Source organism: Cinclus cinclus, chromosome 8 (assembly GCF_963662255.1).
Source record: "Cinclus cinclus chromosome 8, bCinCin1.1, whole genome shotgun sequence".
Classification (NCBI taxonomy): Eukaryota; Metazoa; Chordata; class Aves; order Passeriformes; family Cinclidae; genus Cinclus; species Cinclus cinclus.
The window spans coordinates 6,849,248-6,868,483 of NC_085053.1; the positions used below are offsets into that span (position 1 = coordinate 6,849,248).

The following is a 19,236-nucleotide window of genomic DNA, read 5'->3' on the forward strand; positions in this document are numbered from 1 at the left end:
GCAGGTCATTTTCTTAATGGCAGGGAAGTCGTGTTTTACTCCAGCTCGTTTGTAACACACACACAGACACACACACACACACACACATTTCCAAATAAAGAGTATTTTTGGATCTGCAGGGGAGGGGAGTGACTTATAATCATGGAGGCACTCATTGCAAGATAAAGTAGAGCCTAATTCAGAAAGACAAGCAGGAAAAAGTCGTGTTTTGCACGTTCCATGAGAGCTTTGCAGGGAGTTGTGACATTTTGGAGAAAATCCTCTCGCCGCGCATAAGCCGGAGCTGGAGGGTGCTGCACGCTGCATATTCCATTACAAAAGCAGAGCCACGTTAGTTCATTAGAGAAGTGATAAGTTCAATCCTTACCAAGTTTTCTTGGTTCCTGGCTGCTATTTTCTGATCATCTTCTCCCCCATTTTTCATGTATTTGACCTCTTCCACTGGTTTGATCCTATACTCATCTGAGCACCGAGAAAAAAAAAAAAAAGAAAAAAAAATTTTTTTGAACCAGTGTAGTTCAGCAGCTGGGATAAAAACCAAACTAAAACCAAAACAGCTGACTAGAATAGACCCTAGTCAAGCAACGCAACTAAAAATTACACGTATATATTTTCAAAGGCTTACATGTGACTGATACAAAGGAAGTTTCTCCTGCCTGAAGCTGCAATAAGAATTTCAGTAGCTCTCTGGTCTAGCATATCCATGGCACCAAGGAACAGGGATTTTTGGCGTGTACCCTTTCCCAGATCCCTAGTTTTCTGTTCAATATGTTCAATATGAACAAGTTCTTTGCTCCTGCACCCTCCCTGGATTTTCATTCTCAGTGGACCAACAAGCCATGTACAGTGGTGACTCGAGAGAAGGCTGCTCATGGGTGTTCCTTGCACAGCAAAGCTGATGGAGGCTACTGAAAATGCAGGTCAGAAGCTGGAAAAAAGCCAACCCAAATCATAACCACTTCACCTCTTTTTAAATTTTGTTTTTCCTAATGACACAATGCACAGTCATAGAATCATTTCTGGAGAAAAGGCCCCATGCTGACTATCTCCCTCTTCCCACTTCCCCCATTAAACACCATTTTTCTTGCACAGAAATGTTACCCAGACAGAAATTCAGCCTGAAAATAAGAAAAGTAAGATTCTTGGTTTGTCCTTAATATTTATCAGCTCTTCAAATACTAGGATTCCCAGCTCTAATACCAATATGGAAATGCTATCTAACATACAGGTGCTATGCCATGGTAAACCCAAAGCTCCAACAAGGGATTTTTTTCCTAGGTAGGACAAGATGGGATTTCAGGAAAAATTATTCTTCCATGCAGCCTGTGAATCCAGTTCTTGCAGGGCCAACACTGCCCTTGCTCAGTCACTTTTTGCTCTGGTTATCTTTGTAGCATGTGAATCTACTGGAAAAATTACCCACCATGTGCATCCACCCTCCTCCAGCCAGAATAAACAATGCAAAAGAGAAACTTCATCCCACAAAAAGTGGAAAATATTAATACAAAGTGAAATGAGACACAGTATGCTCAGAATAAAGGGCAAGACCATGGCAAATTAGAAGACACTGCACAAACTTTCCTCTTTTCCTTCGAGTTTTCAAGCAATTTCTCTCACTTATACTAAGTAAAAAACAAAGCACAAACAGATTTTTCTGGGTTACTGTGCTGTTAAAAAAAGAAACAATCTATTTAGATAAAGTTTTTTTCAGGAAACTGTTAACCACAGAGTCTAGAAGTTAAGTAAGTCTTGATTTGAAAAGTAAGGCTTGTTTTTAAAATAAACTTGTTTCGAAAAACAATTTTATTTTTGAAAATACATCATGGTTTTTTGCATTTGGTCTAGTCCACATCTGTACATTTTCATTATTATAGAGTTCAAATAAACTGAGTCTATCAAATAGAAGCATCTTAGATGCAGAGCCTCAAATCAGATGGAAGAATTTAACACAATATTATCAGATTGGCAAATGTGAACAACTCTGAGGTGGTTTTTTTTCTTTTTTTCCAGTGTAATTCAGCTAGTCTGGAGGTGACAATTCATAAGCCCAAAAGGGCTGAACACAATAAAGCCTGAGAATTAGAAGTAGTCGATTGACTGCAATTACCTAACTTACAGTTTCTTCCCTGCCTCAGTGCTCTCTGCTGTGATTAGCAATAAAACCCACAAAGAGAAAAAGCATCTAACTCCCACAGAGGCATGCAAGGATTGGAATGGGGAAAGAGATGAGCAAGAGAAAGCAGCACAAAGGACATTTCCCAACCCACAGCCAGCCCATGAGTACTGGAGGAGAGAGGAAGCTCAGCCCAGCCTTGTGGAAAACAAGGAAGGTATGGAGGGGCTGACGTTCCATGGCAAAAATAACCCTGAAATGTGTCTGCTGCTTATTCCAAGAGATTAATTGTGATCAAACAGCACATCCAGGCAGCAGCTGATCCTGTGGGGATGATATAGGAGGGATGCTTCCTTGGACACATCACCTCTTGGAGCAAGTCAACCAGGGCATCCAGGAGTCCCTGACTGGTAGCCAGGATAATCAGATTGACATGTGAAATTTTGATATGCCTGGATAGGACGGAGTCTTCCTAGAGATCAAAAATTTTAGATTCACAATGGGCATGGGCACAGAGCTTCAAATGCTTCATTGTTTGCCAGGATGAATCAAGCAGCTGTGAACTGGTGGCAGAGATCTTTGACAGATTTCTTAAGATATTTCCAGAGATACTTCCAACAGCACTAGTTAACTTCAGTACTTTCCTGATGACACAATAAATATTCACTTATCTCGGGCACAGCTGGTGCTACTCTCCCCTTCATCCTACCAACTGCAGAAGTGCAGACACGTGGATCATTTAAAAACCCAGTCATTTTTTCGTAACATTTTTTGGACAAGGTGAATGCACCACAGCAAACAGCAAGTCTTATTTTGGAAAAATCCAACTTCTCCTCAGGAGAATGGCTTCCCACTGCCCGAAGACAGGGTTAGATGGGATATTGGGAAGAAATTCTTCACTGGGAGGGTAGGGAGGCCCTGGCACAGGCTGCCCAGAGAAGCTGTGGCTGCCCCTGGAAGTGTCCAAGGCCAGGTTGGATACAGCTTGGAGCAACCTGGGCTGGTGGAAGGTGTCCCTGCCTATGGCAGGGAGTGGCACTGGATGGGCTTTAAGGTCCCTTTCAATCCAAACCATTCTGGGATTATGTGGATACAGATCAAAAAAAAAAATCAGGAAGCCCTTTCAGATGTTGGCAGAATCAGCCTAGTAATAGAAAGTATCTTACAAAATTAATCCAATGTCCTGGCTCTAATAGATGGTATGTGTTTGAGCAGAAGAAATCTCTGCTTGTATCTCAAAAAGCAATAAAGCTTTGACACAATCTAAAGCTGAGGTTCTCCTTTAAAGGGCAGGAGATTATCTCCTGGGGAAGGGGTTGAGGGGCTGGCACTCAGGTTCCAGTGCCCCAAGGAGTGATGAAGAGCCCAGAGTGCCAGGCAGTTCCCAGCTCCAGCAATCCCAGGGGCTCTGAGCAAGCCACGCATGCACCAAGACCAGAGCAAAAGGCAAATGCAGCACTGGCCTGCAGAAAGCCAGGGATCAACTTCATTTCAGTCAATAACTGTGCCATCAACAACTGCTTTATCAGCCACACACAGAAATTAAGGGAGCAGATCAGACGTTCATTATGCTTGAAGCAACGTCATTGCTCATAAGCTCTCCCAGTTCCCTATTCACAGGCAAAATATTTTCCTTAAAACATGGAGTACTGAGACAATACACTGGTAACAGTTGTTAGTATTGAGTAGTCTCTTGCTGGAAGGAGGTACAAATAGATATGATTCTACTTTGCAAGGGAGAAGAACAGCTAAGTAATCATACAGAGTTGTATAGGTAGGGAGGACACTGCTTTGGTGGTGTAACAGAGAAGTAACACCTTATTCACAGGTAAGACAGCTTCCTTTATTTCAAATATACTAAATATAGCAATTAAAATCATTATTTGCAGAAGATGGGTCTTGCACTTCATTATGTTATTTGTGGGAGGACACAATGATATACAGACTTTTTATGACTAGGTGAAGACAAAATTTGTCTTCTACAGATACCATTACACCTAAGGTAAGGTGTTCAGAAACTACAGATTCTGAGCTATTTATGATATTGTTCTTGCTCTAAAGTTACTAAAGGCAGGAAGAAAGCACTGCAAGTGCAAAAGGGATGTTTACACAACACACAGACCTTGAAGTAAATCATGAGGTGTATGGTCATTAGTAGTTTTAGGTGAATATGAAAATTAGATTAAAAACAGGTTGGATGAATGGGCCCTTAATGCCTTTCCTATGTGCAAAAAACTGCTAACCCAGTTTTGCTCAGTAAGGTAAGAGTTGAAGAAGAATTGAAGAAGTAAAGGATGATAAAAACCATCTTTTAAGTTTTACCTTCTGATTTCTACTGAAGTAAACTCAGCATTTTGGTCTGAGTGATCAGAAACAAATCCAGAGAAATCCTGACTGAGATCCTGTAGGGTCTCATTAAGTCTGGCAGCCAACAAGACCTTTAAAACTGTAAGAAGTTCAGGATAAAGGAAATCTTTATTTACCTTGGTATTTACCTTGGTCTTTTTCCTAAATACAGTTTTATATCAAAAAGAAAAGAGAAACCTCTACATGCTTCTTTCTTGTACAGAAATAAAAATCAAGTAGTGAATATGATAAAAAAATTAGGACATTATCACTCAGAATGTGATATATCATATATAAAGAGGAATGCATCCTTATGCTCCTTTCAGCAGTAAAAACAAAATCAAGTCTCATCTTCTATTGTGTGGTATATTACATAAAAAGAGAAAATTTCCAGTAACTCATATGGGGGAGGAATGGCTTTGCAGGACTGTCACAGCAAATCCTGAGTTGAAGAAAAGCAACTCCATTAAATCAAAAGAAAAACAACATAAATGAACCACAAAAGACAGAAACATTGAGAGCATAACACCCACCACAAAATCACAGGATATAAACCATGAAGCAGGAATGCTTCTAGCTCCAAACTGAGGAAAGGCATAGGGAGGAAGAATTTTGAAGTTGAATATGCTGCAAAAATTCTCAGCAGGCAAATCTTATGAATGAAGATCTCCATCTGGAAACAGATAATTCCACTCAAACATGTCACCCGGTTGCCATGACAATGTGACAAAGAAAAACAGCACTCATTAATAACAATTTCAGTGATAAATGAGCATATCAACTTAGAATATTGAAACAATTACTGGGCGGGGGGTGCAAAACTGGTGGTTCCCATGAGAAAAATGTCCTCAGCACTTCCAGAGTGTAAGTGCCTTTACCACAGGAACACAGGCAATGACACTAATTCTAGCTCAGTTTAAAGGAAAGAACAACACCAGAAAAATGCATAACTTTGTTAAATATATCTAGAGTCACTGGGACTTTCAGGGAAATATTTGGTTAAATAGCAGGCCTTTAAATAAGTAAAAATAAATTGATTAAATAGAATGCTGATTTACACTGCAGTCCCACTTCAGACATCTAAGGATGAACAGATTTGGTTGCACTGTCATCAACAGGGACGATGGGTGAGCCTCCTCTCTACTTTTAGCAAGATATCAAGTATCAGGCAGGAGGTGAGTGGTACTTTAGTCACACCACCAAGAGGGAAGTTCCTAAACAAACCTTCATTTCCCTGTGCCACATATTTTTCTGCAGTTTCTCCTGCCTTTCTATCACACAACATGCCAAGGTTTATCCTTCATCCGTACTAAACCACACGCCTGTTCTGTAAAACAGGAGCTTTCTGTCTAACAAATTCCTCTGCACTGTACTTAGTTCTGCCAGGTGCAGAAAGTGCTCCTACTGCTGTGAATGCCACAGATCAAAGACTCACGTGCTCCCCTCTCCCAAAGGCTTGAAAGCTCAAATCTATATTTAAACGGAAGGACTGAATTGCTTTTTCTAAAAATATTTGTTAAGAACCGTAAGAGATTTTGATGCAATTTAAGTGAAACATAGAACAGCAGGTGAGCCACTTGGATGCTGAGCACAGAACATGCTAAACATCCCAGAATGGTTTGGGTGGGAAGGGACCTTAAAAATCATCCAGTTCCTCCCCTTCCATGGGCAGGAACACCTTCCACTAGCCCAGGCTGCTCCAAGCCCCATCCAACCTGGCCTTGGACACTTCCAGGGATCCAGGGGCAGCCACAGCTTATCCGGAGCGCTCCAGGAGCCCCCATCTCCAGCAGCTCTCTCCTGGAGCCCCCATCTCCAGCAGCTCTCTCCTGGAGCCCCCATCTCCAGCAGCTCTCTCCTGGAGCCCCCATCTCCAGCAGCTCTCTCCTGGAGCCCCCATCTCCAGCAGCTCTCTCCTGGAGCCCCCATCTCCAGCAGCTCTCTCCTGGAGCCCCCATCTCCAGCAGCTCTCTCCTGGAGCCCCCATCTCCAGCAGCTCTCTCCTGGAGCCCCCATCTCCAGCAGCTCTCTCCTGGAGCCCCCATCTCCAGCAGCTCTCTCCTGGAGCCCCCATCTCCAGCAGCTCTCTCCTGGAGCCCCCATCTCCAGTGTCTCGGGCAAGGAGGAACACTCCAGCATCCACAGCTGCACTGGGATGAGACCAGCAGGGTGGGCTCAGCTCTAGGAAGCTGAACCAGGCTGCACATCAGGGGAAAAACCAAAATCACAGAGCACCAGGACTGTCAAGGAGCAGAATGAGATTGTTTGCAGTTTCCACCACCTGAGTCACCAGTCCTGAGGGCCATGGGTTCATGTCCACATGGTCTGGAAGACTGGAAGGGTGAGATGAGCTACTTAGGTTATTCCATCTCTGTTAAGTATGTGGGAATCAGCTGCCAGGATACCAGAGAAGTTATGTCAAAAATCCCCAAAAAAGTCAACAGTCAGAGAAACTAGTTACAAAACCCCTGCAAATTAATATTTCCTGAACTAAATGTTAAGAAATGCAGGATATCCAAGTTATCTTCTTAGGTCCAGCTCCAAGTACTCCCAGAAAGCAGCAACTCTACGGCTCATTGGATTGTACAGGGCTAAAGCATTTGCTCAGCTGTGGGGGTGGGTTTCTGATCCACTTGGATGTGGGCTGGGAGTGAAATTTCATTGGAAGTCAACCAGTATTGGGTGAGCAGCCTGATGTCTTCCTCTGTTCCCAACCCTCAAAGATATCAATTCACTGGCAATTCTTGATCCAAGTGATCATGGTTTTACTAACATCAACAGAATAATAACAGTACTTAGGAAAGAAGCCAACCCATTTTTCTCAAAGGATTATCTTAAAATGCTCATTCACATTTCCCAAATTAATTTACCTTTCCCTAATCCAATCTAAAAATACAGCCACTGCTGGGAGTCAAGGCAGTGGACATCACCAGATACTAAACAGAGAACAGGTGCATGAACAACACACTACTTCTGCCAGCAAAATCTAAATCCTCTGACAGAACAGCTCTTTAAAAACCAACACATCACAAAGATCACAGCACATCTGCAAAGACCACCCTCGAGCACTTTTTCTTCTTCCTACACAGCCCTAACATGTACCCAAGGAACGCCAACAACTGCTTCTGCACAAGGCAGATGTGACAGCTAGGGCTGTCTTTTTGGACGGAAAAAAGGGATTGAAATATTCAGAGTAACAAAAACCAGTCCCTAAATGGAGGATTCCTACACAACTGGAAGGACATTCAACCAGACTTGTCTAAGCTATCCAGCAGCCCTACGGCATATCCAGTGCTTCATGAAACATTAACTCCTTCAAGGGTGATGCCTACCTGAAAAAATTTAGCAACTTCCCTTCTACTTTAGTAAACCTCCCTCCTGCTGGCCCAAACCATGACATCTTCCAGCAGCAATCTCTGAGGCTGACAGGTCTGACAGAACACAGCTCCATTAACAGTCCTGGACACGATCTTGATCTTTGCTGCAGAAGCACAACCCCTCTTGTAGCCATATGAACCCCCCCCCTCACCAGTGCTGTCAGCAGTCTCCAGAGCTGCAGACCACTCCCAGCTCTCCATCCCTTGGGTGACTCCATCCTCTCCCAGCCTGATGTCTGCCCGTGGGAGAAGTCACTGTCCCAACCCCTGCTGCTGCTGCTCCTCGGGTGCCTCCGTTTGTGTATCCCGGCTTTTCTCATTCCTTTCCCCCTGGAATAAAGCTGGCAGGTGATGATGAAGCCATAGTTCAGCTCCCTTGTTTCTACAGGTTTCATTTTCAAATTTGGCACGTGACTTGCAGAAACAAAGTGATGTACATCAGCTGACACTGCAAAAGATGTGCAGCCGAATCAAGGAGGGGGTTACTCACTTCCCATCTTCACTTGGTTTCTTATCAGTTCCCTCAATTTGTTTTTTTCTTCTTGGCTCCTTCCATTGCTTGGTTTCTTCTTGGTCAAAAAGTCCCGAGGGCTACTCTACATTTTGAGCATATAGTCCAAGCCCTGTGAAAACTGGAGTTGTACATACAATTTTCTATCACAGTATGAATTAAAGATTGTTTTTTTCCTAAACTTAGATCAGGGGCACAGGCCCACTGCTCTGTATCTGCCAGGTCTACCTTAGTTGTAGGTAGGTGAGAGGAACCACAGCCTCAGAGACCATTTCATTATCTCTGGAAAGATTTTAAAATACAACCTCTACATCCCCAAATCCAGTTAATGCTAAACACACTATTTCTGCCTTGCTCATACAGTCTTTGTGTTCAAGATCTGAGGAAACACCATATGTGAGATGGTATTGAAAAAACCTGCCATGTGATCATATAATTAAAGACTTTTGTGCACTCCTCTGTAATTACAAAGCCAAAGAACAGTGCTGGTGGTGTGCACTCATAACTATCTTTCAGCTACCCAGACTTCTGCTTGCTGAAACTATGTAATTCATATATATATTCATAAATATATATATATATATATACACAGAGAGAGAGAGAGAGAGACTTTTTTTTACCTGTTTTCATTTAATTAACACATAACTTTCAGGCAGACACCAGGTTGTTCAAAGGAAACCATTTCTCAGGTGGGAGAGACTACAGTCACAGTGCTTGGCAGGAAGGATACCCAGTAAATGCAATTATCTAGCCCACTAAAAAGATGAAATCGAGAAATGAAAGCAGGAGAGGAAACAAGCAGCAGAGAGATTAATTAAAGGAATGGACAGGAGGAAAACAAAGGGTCTGTTCCTTGAAAATATGCCTGCTCATACAAAACCCCCAGGTGGGTGTCAGGATCCAGGCTGCCTTGAACACAGCACAGCAGAGCACAGCACACCCAGCTTGGAAAGGTTCCTTCAACTCCATTTCACTGCTCTGGTTTGAAAACCTCCCCCAGAAAGTTAGAAAAACCCACCAAGCACAAAATATTTAATTCTTTTCAGGTTTTTCAGTGTCATTAATGAAACTCCCAGTCTCTGCTGACCCTCCCCTGCCCCCATCTGTCTGTGTACTCCATTGAACCTTCCTCACTTTGGCACAGAACCCATTAGGGACTATTCAATTCCAGGAAAAACACCTAACTGGCCATTTCTGTGAACATCCCTCGTGCAGCACTGGAGACCCTGCCTCTTACAGCCCCTCTAAGGTATCCATCCACCCAAAACCACTCCTGAACAGAGCCACCCCAAGTGCTCCCTGGAAAATAAGTCATTACCTCTCCACACCCTCAAAATTACACATATCCTATTATTGCAAACACAGGATGAGGTGCCTTCAGTTTCCTTGTCAATAAAAAAGCCAATTCCTCTTTCCTTAACAAGCAATGCCATTCTCAATCAGTCAACTATTAAATGAGATTGTTGCCCCGCAACATATGACTTGGAATGGATTTTCATACCCTTTCTGGCATAGTAGCTTTTTTCTATTAATATTACACTATCAAATTTTCCCTGCTCATGGACCTCAAAGAGTGTTTGTAAATCAGCAGCTATTTCATTTTTATTAATTCCAATATGGAAGGCACTGAATAAATACCCAGAACCAGTAACATCTCCTCATTGACAGTATTTCTTTAAACCAAGAGGGGAGATCTAACAAAAACTTGATTTATAAAATACAGCAGACATTTCCAGATGCAAAAGATACAGAAGTTAGTAACATTATTTTACTTACAGGCCATCTAGCACCTCCGAAAGTAACCAACTGGAAAGATTAATATTTTACTCTGAGTACAGATTTTCCATGCCTTCTTCCCTTTGGGCAACACTTTTTAAAAGAAAGCAAAATACCCATGTCTGAAAAGAATGAGTTTAGTACTAGCTAAAAATAAATAAATATGTGCTTAGAGCACTTGTATTAGACAGGTACTTTTACCCCAAGAAGATCTCAAGATGCACCCAGTTCCTACAGTTCGAAACACAGTATATCATGGAATTAGAGGCACAAGGAATCTGCTGAGATGGAAAGGACCCACCAGTATCATCCAGTCCAAGCCTGTCCCTGCCCAGACACCCCAACAATCCCATTGTCCAAATGCTCCTGGAGCTCTGGCAGCCTTGGGGCTGCGACCGCTCGACAGCAAAACACAGGGGATAACATGCATGCAATTGTAACACAGGAGACTTCCGTGGAAAAAACCAAACCACTGCACCCCCTGTTTTCCCTCTGAATAGCTCAAGATCATTCCTGGAGCCGTAACTCCTGGAACAATCCTTTGTTCCTTCCCAGTACCACAGAACATGAAATGCTCTGCACCGAGTTGCCTGAACAGCCCCTGCAGTGCTCCCGTGACAAGAGCAGAAAGGAAAGACAGAATTTAAATGTACCCTAGACCTGATCCTTTCTGTGAGAGCCCCTGCTCATACAGGTAAGGAGAAAAGGTGCATGGCAGGGCATAATGACACCCACTCAGCAGAAGCCAGGCTTTGTTTTTCACAAGCACATGAGGCAGAAGTCTTAACATTTTCTACTTCTTCCCATTTTTTTTCTGGTGCTAGCTCCAGACAGAGCACTGTCAGTCTGGGACCTCTGACCAAGGAGAACAAGAGACCATTTGGCTGTAATAACTATTTAAAATACCCACTTATGGCACGGTGTTTTGGAGAATTATGTACTGGAAAAATGCTTTCTATGTTCACTTCCTCTGTCCTATAAAGGCACCTTTGGCTGCGTATGCCAAAGATACATAAATACTTATTGGTCAGGTACCTTTTTTTTTTTTTTTTTTTTTTTTTGTATTTAACAGCTATTTCTACCAGTAGATATTTCCTACTATAAAATTACAGCCTTAAAAATTTCAGCCTTGTGTTGCTGAAATGAATACACACCCATGCAGCTACACAAGGCTTACCTGGGGAATTAGGAATTATTCCCCAGAGTGAGTCTTTTCCGGCCAAATTTCAGGCTTCAGGCTTTTCTCTGGGTTTCTTATTTCTCCAAATTTGTGCCCCAGTAATAAAAGACTTGGAAAATGGCTAAAGGAACACTGCAGTAATTGAAAGTATGTGTCATTTTTGCCATGATTCTTCCTCGTTTGCACCTACATTTAGGCAGTTGAAGGCCAGAGATCATCTGTAAAAGATGAAGTGAAAAACCAAGTGTGTCTGTACCATGAAATAAACGGATTTCCTTTAGCACCAAGGCTGCCAGAAAACACATCCTGGCTCCTTTCTAGCCAGCGCCGAAGGCGGATGCATGGCCCTATTTATAGCCCACTAATGCAATTGTGAAATGCAAACCCCTTGCACTTCATTTGTATGGGCTGGGATTGGACTCTCCACGGAGCTAAGCAGCTTGGAGGAAAGGTCACTCCCTAGAATAACACCATGTTCTCTCTGCTCACATTCCAGAGGCTGCAGAGATCGGGGTCCCCTGGAGCCCCTCCAGGTGCTCCGATGCCCACGGAGAGCTTGCAAAAGGGGAAAGCTCACGTGGAAATAAGAAGCAAGGGAGTGATGACCTACCTGTGATTAATTTCTGCTCCTAAACAAGGGATAGCAACTGTTTCTCTACCTTGGCTCACCTTCTGTCTCTGTACTGTAAATCCCCACGCGAAGTGCCAAGTCCAACTGTGTATGTGTCATTCCAAAGCCAGCACTGCAAAGATCTGGATAAAAAGAGCTCCCTTCCAATAAGGAGAATGACTTTACAGAATAATTTCCTCATCTAATACCATGACAAGGGGTTGTAAAAACAGTCCAAGAAGATTAACCACCAGAAGAAAGTCACCATAAAGTGTGAGGGCTGTTTAACTATAATTTCTGCATGCCTGTCCTAAGTCCAACTCTTTCCGGTATGAAAACCTCAACAACCTTTCCATGGCAAAGATCTTCTATCCATTCAGGAAAGGCATCTCTTTTTGGGTCTTTCTGTTTATTTTTTTCAAATAGGCACTAAAAACCATATTCAAACACTGCTGCTTTACTGCCTGGACCATTTACAACTAAGTAGTTTTCCAGCACCCAGGTATCTAAAAAGCTACTCTCCCATCACTTCTCAACTGGTTTTCTTCTCTGGTGGATTAGTGAAAAATAAATCCTGAAAACCAATCTTGCCAAAAGAGGCAAGGCACCCTCTTGGAGCCTGCAGGAACCTTTCCACAGATGTGGATGTCACACCAAAGGAGCACCAGATCAGTGTTTCTGCACTTCCAAGAGGGAAAAAATGGGGAAAAGAGTAGGAGAAGGGAAAACTATTTCAATCACCATCATTACATACAGACCACAATTAATGGACAGCTGCTATCAGAGTCCAGAGTGCACTAAGAGGCCACAACCATCCTCTTGAGACCCCACGTGCATCTCCTGCCTGTGGATCCAGGAGCTCTGTTTCTGCTGAGACTTGGGCCCCCATTCCCTGCCAGAGCAGATCTGCCTGTCTCCAGTCCTGCCTCTCCTGGAGGGACCTCAGCCTCATGTTGCAGGGATCTTCTCTCTTCTCCCTGTCTCCAGCCTCGTCTTCTGGTGCTCATCACTGCATTCCCTGGATCTGCTTCATTGCCATGCCTGGGACCACTCTTTTTGTATTCTTTATACATCTGTATATCTAGATTGCTTTGCTGGAGAGGGAGGAAGAGCTTGTTTTGTTACTACCCAGAGCTAACCCATAGTCCAGAGCAGCCTCTTCCCTCTTCTGCAAAAGCAGCACCTTTTCCAGGAGCTAAAAAGATGAGCCACTTCTATACATAAAAGGTGAAAATACAGTTTTAATTCATGTGGAAAACACTTTTTTTTTTTTGCACATATTGATCACGAATACGTAACTAGACAAAACCTGGTTTGGTTTTGTTTTGATTTTCTTTAAACACTGTTGCTTCCTTATGGTAATAAAAATAGTAAATTATTGACTTACCAAGGGTGTTCTCAGAGTTACACAAATACATCATAAACCTAGATAACACATGTAATTTTATTATATTTCCCATATGAATATAACCAGGGTATGTAAGGTTTGGTTCTATTAGTTTCTCTCACTTCCTGAAACACTTGTTTAGGAATGCCCCCTGTTTACTTAGATATGTAAGCAAGCTATCAACAAATTGCTAAATAAGGCAAGGAAAGAGAATCACAGAATGGTTTGGGTGGGAAGGGACCTTAAAGATTATCCCATCCCACCCCTGACCTAGGCAGGGACACCTTCCACTATCCCAGGTTGCTCCAAGCCCCATCCAACCTGGCCTTGGACACTTCCAGGGATCCAGGGGCAGCCACAGCTTCTCTGGGCACCCTGTGCCAGGGCCTGCCCACCCTCATAGGGAAGGTTTTCTTCACAATCCCTAATCCAAACCTGCCCTCTGGTAGTTCAAAAACACGGAGTCCAGTACAATTCTGGAGTATGCTCGTGCACTTCAACCCCCTGCCATAATGCACTCACTCACTCATCTGCTTTTCTTAAGCTTTCAAGCACTGGAACAAAATCTACTTTAAAACATGAAACCTTCCCTTTCAGGAGCTCAGCCAGAGTCTGAATTTAAACAACGAAAATCTCCTTTGAAACTCACTGTGATATTTGGTTTTAGACCACTGAGATTGAGTTTTCAGAGTGGGTGCCTACAGGTCGCTCACTTCCGTGGAGCTTGGATTAAGAACTGCAATTGCACCAGAAATATTCTTCATGTCTGAAAATGTCTTTTAAACTAGTTATAGTCTCAAAGTATGGGATTAGGACACAGCACAGGGCTGGTCCCCTAATGCACCTGTCCCCAGAATGAGCAAGAGCTGACACTGCAGAACATACAAGGACATGAGCTGGAGCAGCTCCTGTGGAGTGTTCATCAAATAAAGGCTGCCAGGCAAAGAGAGCTGTGTGTTTGGGTCAGCACACATCCATACCTGACAGGATACAAGTTCCATTGCTTAAGCTACAGTGTTCCAGACACCTTCAGTTGACTGAGGATAGCCACACTGTCTTCTAGAATAAAGAAATTCTCAATTTCAATCTTAGCTTTTTCTTTCCCCCCACCTTGTCAATTGAGGGGAAGGGAGAGGGGCTATAATGGTGTAACAACAAGAAGGTGTTATTCACTTCTCAGATATTTTTCTGACTGAAAATTTTAACTAAAGACTTCCCCACCTGAAATGGCCAAATGGCCTCCAGAATTCTGTATAACAGCACAAGGTGGGTTTAGAAGTTACCTCATATTAATTAAAGACATCTGAACAGTTTTGACAGGCTTAGACATATTTTAAATTGTCCTGAGCAACGTCCCAAGACTGAAGTTTTCAGTAAAATGATACTTCTGGCCTGTTAAGGAAAAAGTCTTCAAAGCAAACTAACCTCTACAAAGGTTTGGACACACTATTTTTGGAGATGACAATGCATATTTAGGAACAGTAAATCATAGTCCAAAATCCTTTTTGTTATTCTCCTTCTGCACAGAGTGGACATATTTTAAACGTTTCAATTATTTCAGCAATTTGGCATTTACTTCAAACTAAGACAGGGTCCTGCTGTCTTTGACAGAGACAAGGAAGGAAAGAATACCTGTCACAAAACAGGGATGAACAGAAGGGAGACAATCCCATAAAACACACAGGAAGAAAGAAAACACCAATGTGAGAAAGAAAACTGTCCTAGAGTTTGTGAAGCAATCAGAAACGATCATAGAATGCCAGAATGGCTTGGGTTGGGAGGGACCTTAGAGCCCACCCAGTGCCACCCCTGCCATGGGCAGGGACACCTTCCACTGGCCCAGGTTGCTCCAAGCCCTGTTCAGCCTGCCCTTGTGCATTCATCAATTTTTCAACTACACTACAATACTTTACTGCTGGAGATTTCCTCTCCTAGCCTTCTCCCAGCTGTTCTGAGTTAAACTGGTTTATAAACTATTGTGCTTTGTGTTCAGCTTTATTTAGACAGGTTTAGCAGTTGGAGCTGCTCTTAATAACTGAAATCCCACCATGATATTCCCATTTTGTCAGAAAATTCCTACCTGATATGTTTGCTACCCCTTTTGCAAAACAGCCAGGAGCTCCGTGGAAATGTCTGGATTAAGTCACTCAGATTAATGAACAGATTCTAGAATATTTTTTTCCCAAGTCACATTACCACTTACTTTCTTACAGAAATTACTTCACTAACCTCCTCCCCAAATCAACATCCCATAATTTTTTATAAAGACACAAATAAAATTAATCTACAAGACATGTTATATTATTAAAACATATGCTGAAATCAACAATGCTCAAGGCTCTATGCATATCTAAGGCATTTTGTTCTTCATTGGTATTTACATATTATAGTTCTTATGTATTGCCCTGGAAATCAGCTTTGAAGTGGAATGACGAATAAATGAAGATTTATTATTACTATCCTTATTAGAGGGATTTTAAAGTCATTAGAGACCAAGAGACATAATAATCATATTATATTCAATCTTCTCCAGAACATCTCCTTTGATAGGCCTGCTAACTCAATTATTTAAATATAGATTACAGCAAAATGCAGCATGACTTCTACAGTTTGGGATAGGGTGGAAATTTTTATGTTTTGGTTTCATTTACCAGGATTTGTCCTTACAGAATTCATGGGTTTCATGATGGGTTTCTCAGTTTTAAACACCAGGGTTTCAAATTAACAGCGAGGACCTGTCTCACTCAGCTAAATAAAAGGTTAAAAGCTGGGGAAAAAAGAGGGTACTGGAGATCAATCTCCACCTGCAGTGACCTTTAGAGGTTAAAAAAAATAAATCTCTCAGAAGCCATGATCTCCCAACAGTCAACAGACTTGGCTGTAACCAAAAAGATGAAAGAAGAAGAAAAGATCCAGAGGTTCTGAGGAAGAGCCAAAGCAGAACTACACCACTCCAAGAAGCTCAGGAAGTTCTCTCTGGATTCAATGTCAGCCAAGTAAAAACTACTAACGGGGAAAAATAATCCAAACACTGCTCCACTAGAAAGTACCATCCTCACTATTGACTCTTTCTGCCTGCAGCTTGTCTGGGGAAGGTGCTGCAGGAAGGAAGGTGAACTGCTTGCAGCCACAGCCAGGGGCAATTTGCTGCCAGCCACATCCTTCAGACCCCACTGCCTGCCCAGGGAAGGCAGCACCAGCACTGGGCACTTTTCCTTTAATCCTCCCACTGCTGGACCAAACCCCTCAGGATCTCCTCCCCTTGTGAAACATCCCAGGCAATGTGGCCCTGAGGCTCATCCCTGCTGGTTCTGCACAGGCACTTGCTGCCACATTAGTCCCCAGCTGCCAGCACTGCCTGTGCTCCCTGTCCATGGTTTGTGCTCCCTGTCCATGGTTTGTGCTCCCTGTCCATGGTTTATTCTCACTGATATGCTCAGGGTGTTGCTGACACATCAGCCTCCTTCCAACCCCACTTGACTTATGTTTCCTTTATTCTGCTGCCTCCTCCCCAAGAACTAACCCTTTCCATCACCTCCTGGCTCCTCATTTCTCTACCACACACCTTGGTTCAGCTCTGCCTAGTCATACTCATGATATGCTCCTGCAGGGAACGTCCCTCCAAGCAGCACAGATACTCTGCTCGTGGCCACTGGCTGGGTGAGACACTTCTGTCCTTTCCCAGAAATAAGAAAGGAAGCATCAGGGTGGGCAGGCCCTGGCACAGGGTGCCCAGAGAAGCTGTGCCTGGATCCCTGGAAGTGTCCAAGCCAGGCTGGACAGGGTTTAGAGCACCTGGGGCAGTGGAGGGTATCCCTGCCCAGGGCAGGGGGTGGCACTGGATGATCTGTAAAACTCTAGCTCAACCTCCTCATGCACCCAGTTCCTGACCTAGAAGCTGTCTTTGGCAAGCAAGGGAAAAATGGGACTTCTGTGGTTACCATTCAATGAGTTAAGTCAGACTCCACCTCTGCTAAGAAGGAATCAGTCATGGACTCAGATCTTTAGGAATGACAAATCCTGCACCTAAACTGAGGCATGGGCCAGGAAATGGTTAACAGCAGGTAGCACTCCTGACAGCAAAATATGGAACGATTAACAGCCCTCAAATGCATCCCAGAATAACTAAATTATATTGCTGACACCAGTCCAGCTCTATAAATGGGAGCCTTTTAAAATCCCTTCAATCTTCTTGATCCTCTAACTCCAAAAGCTACTTTAAGTTTCCTGTGTTAAATTTACAGTCTTTGGCCCACAGCATGTGATTAAACCATCACCAGAAAAAAAAAAAAAAAAAAAAGACTGAGACTCACATATTGCCAAAAATTGCTCCCTCATTAAGTATCAGCTAAAATTTAAACTCAAATTCCTTTGAGCAACTGAAAGACTTTTCTGTTTATGATAGCACTTAAAGCCTATGTTAAGCAAAAGCAATGTACTGAGCTCACAATTCCAAACCCAGCATCTCCCAGGGATGAGAAGGAGCACTGAACAATCCCGAAGTTTTTTCAACAACTACTTTCTCTTCAGGTAACACCTCTGAGAATTCTTACTTTAGGATCCACTAGGAGAGCAAGCTAGCCCTCAGAAAAGCTGGAAAAAACACCAGGGAGGTTCAGTGTACTCAGTACCAAAGCACCTGTTTCAACAGTAACAGTACCAAGGCAGCTTATTCACAGCTGACTTAACTTTCAGACAGATATTCGGGCAGATCTAGAAATTGAATTTCTGAACAGTCTTTCAGATAATTCCTGACATTTTAAAATCTGCATTTAAAGATCTACATCTTTATCTAAAAAACATTTTGTGTACACTAAGAGAATCTGGAGGAAAAAAAATCCCCATGAAGCTGACCACGACTTCATCTCCTATCACTTTGCCTCTCCTGATGCACAAGAGATGGATGACAGACCAGTCCTCACAGTGGAACAGAAGTTTTCATCCCACATTCCCAGCTTCCCAGTACCACAAAATCCCTCCATTTCTAGTTTCATTGTACCTTCAAAACCCTGTTTGCTACAGGACTTCAGAACTAACGTTTTATTGACAACAGAAGCGAAGATTTACTTTTCTTACCAAACAGATTTTTATTTTTAGGAGTCAACTGCGTTGGTACCCAATGACAAACATGTAACAGAGACACATACATAAATACATGAGGGGGTCATGCAACTCATTGTCTTTAAACTATTCCAGGATTTGTGGAGGTAAAGACAGTGTAGTACTGTACATCACCCACAATTTTATTTTTTCACTAAGGATTTCACCTCTGCTTCAAGTGTCACGGTACCTTCCCCTGGATGGGCCAACTGCTCTGTCATTGTGATATACTTCAACACACATTTTGCTTTATATTTCGTGGGAAGGTTAAAACTTTCTCGTGCACCTTCCAGAACATTCCTGGTGCTGGGAGAAAGACAATCCTGTAACACTCACCCCCAAACACATCTCCGTTCTGGTAGTTCTTGCCCTTCTGAGTTTCCTCTTCGTTTTGAACAGTAGACACATGCTTGGCGGAGGCACAGCCCATAGCTTCATTCAGACAGCTCCAGCTGGACCACAGATCATCTCTAGCAACGCTCGCTCATCCTGGCAGAAATAATCCACCTTCCTGCTCGGCTCTCGCGTCCCTTTCACCTAAACACAGCCAAAGAGAGGAAAACATTCACACAAAGTACCCTCTACATGGGGAGCTTCAAGGAGATAAAAAAAACTGGGTTTGTCAGGAGGAGCACGAGGGCACGGTCTCCACGGCCTGAGGCTGCTAAAACCATATTCTGGCACAAACAGCTGGCACAGGCAGGTCATGATAAAGGTACCTCCACCCTGCCCTGGGACAGAGCACAGCAGCAGAACTCAAAGCCTCTTCCAGCTTGATTCTTTAATCTGTGGTTTGAAGAAAGCAACATGCAGATCTGTTTCCCAGCCAGCTATTC

At 43.0% G+C, this 19,236-nt stretch overlaps 1 protein-coding gene across 1 annotated transcript in view; it reads right to left on the reverse strand.

Moving 5' to 3' along the window:
• Nucleotides 1-18,830, reverse strand: part of C8H1orf21 (chromosome 8 C1orf21 homolog) — a 62,078-nt gene extending 43,248 nt beyond the window's left edge. Inside the window, exons 1-2 of the mRNA XM_062497687.1 lie at nt 18,737-18,830; nt 368-462 (exon numbers count right to left, since the gene is read on the reverse strand). Coding sequence (XP_062353671.1) covers nt 368-462; nt 18,737-18,830 — 189 coding nt within the window. The remainder of the gene's footprint in view (nt 1-367; nt 463-18,736) is intronic.
• Between the last annotated feature and the right edge of the window lie 406 nt (nt 18,831-19,236).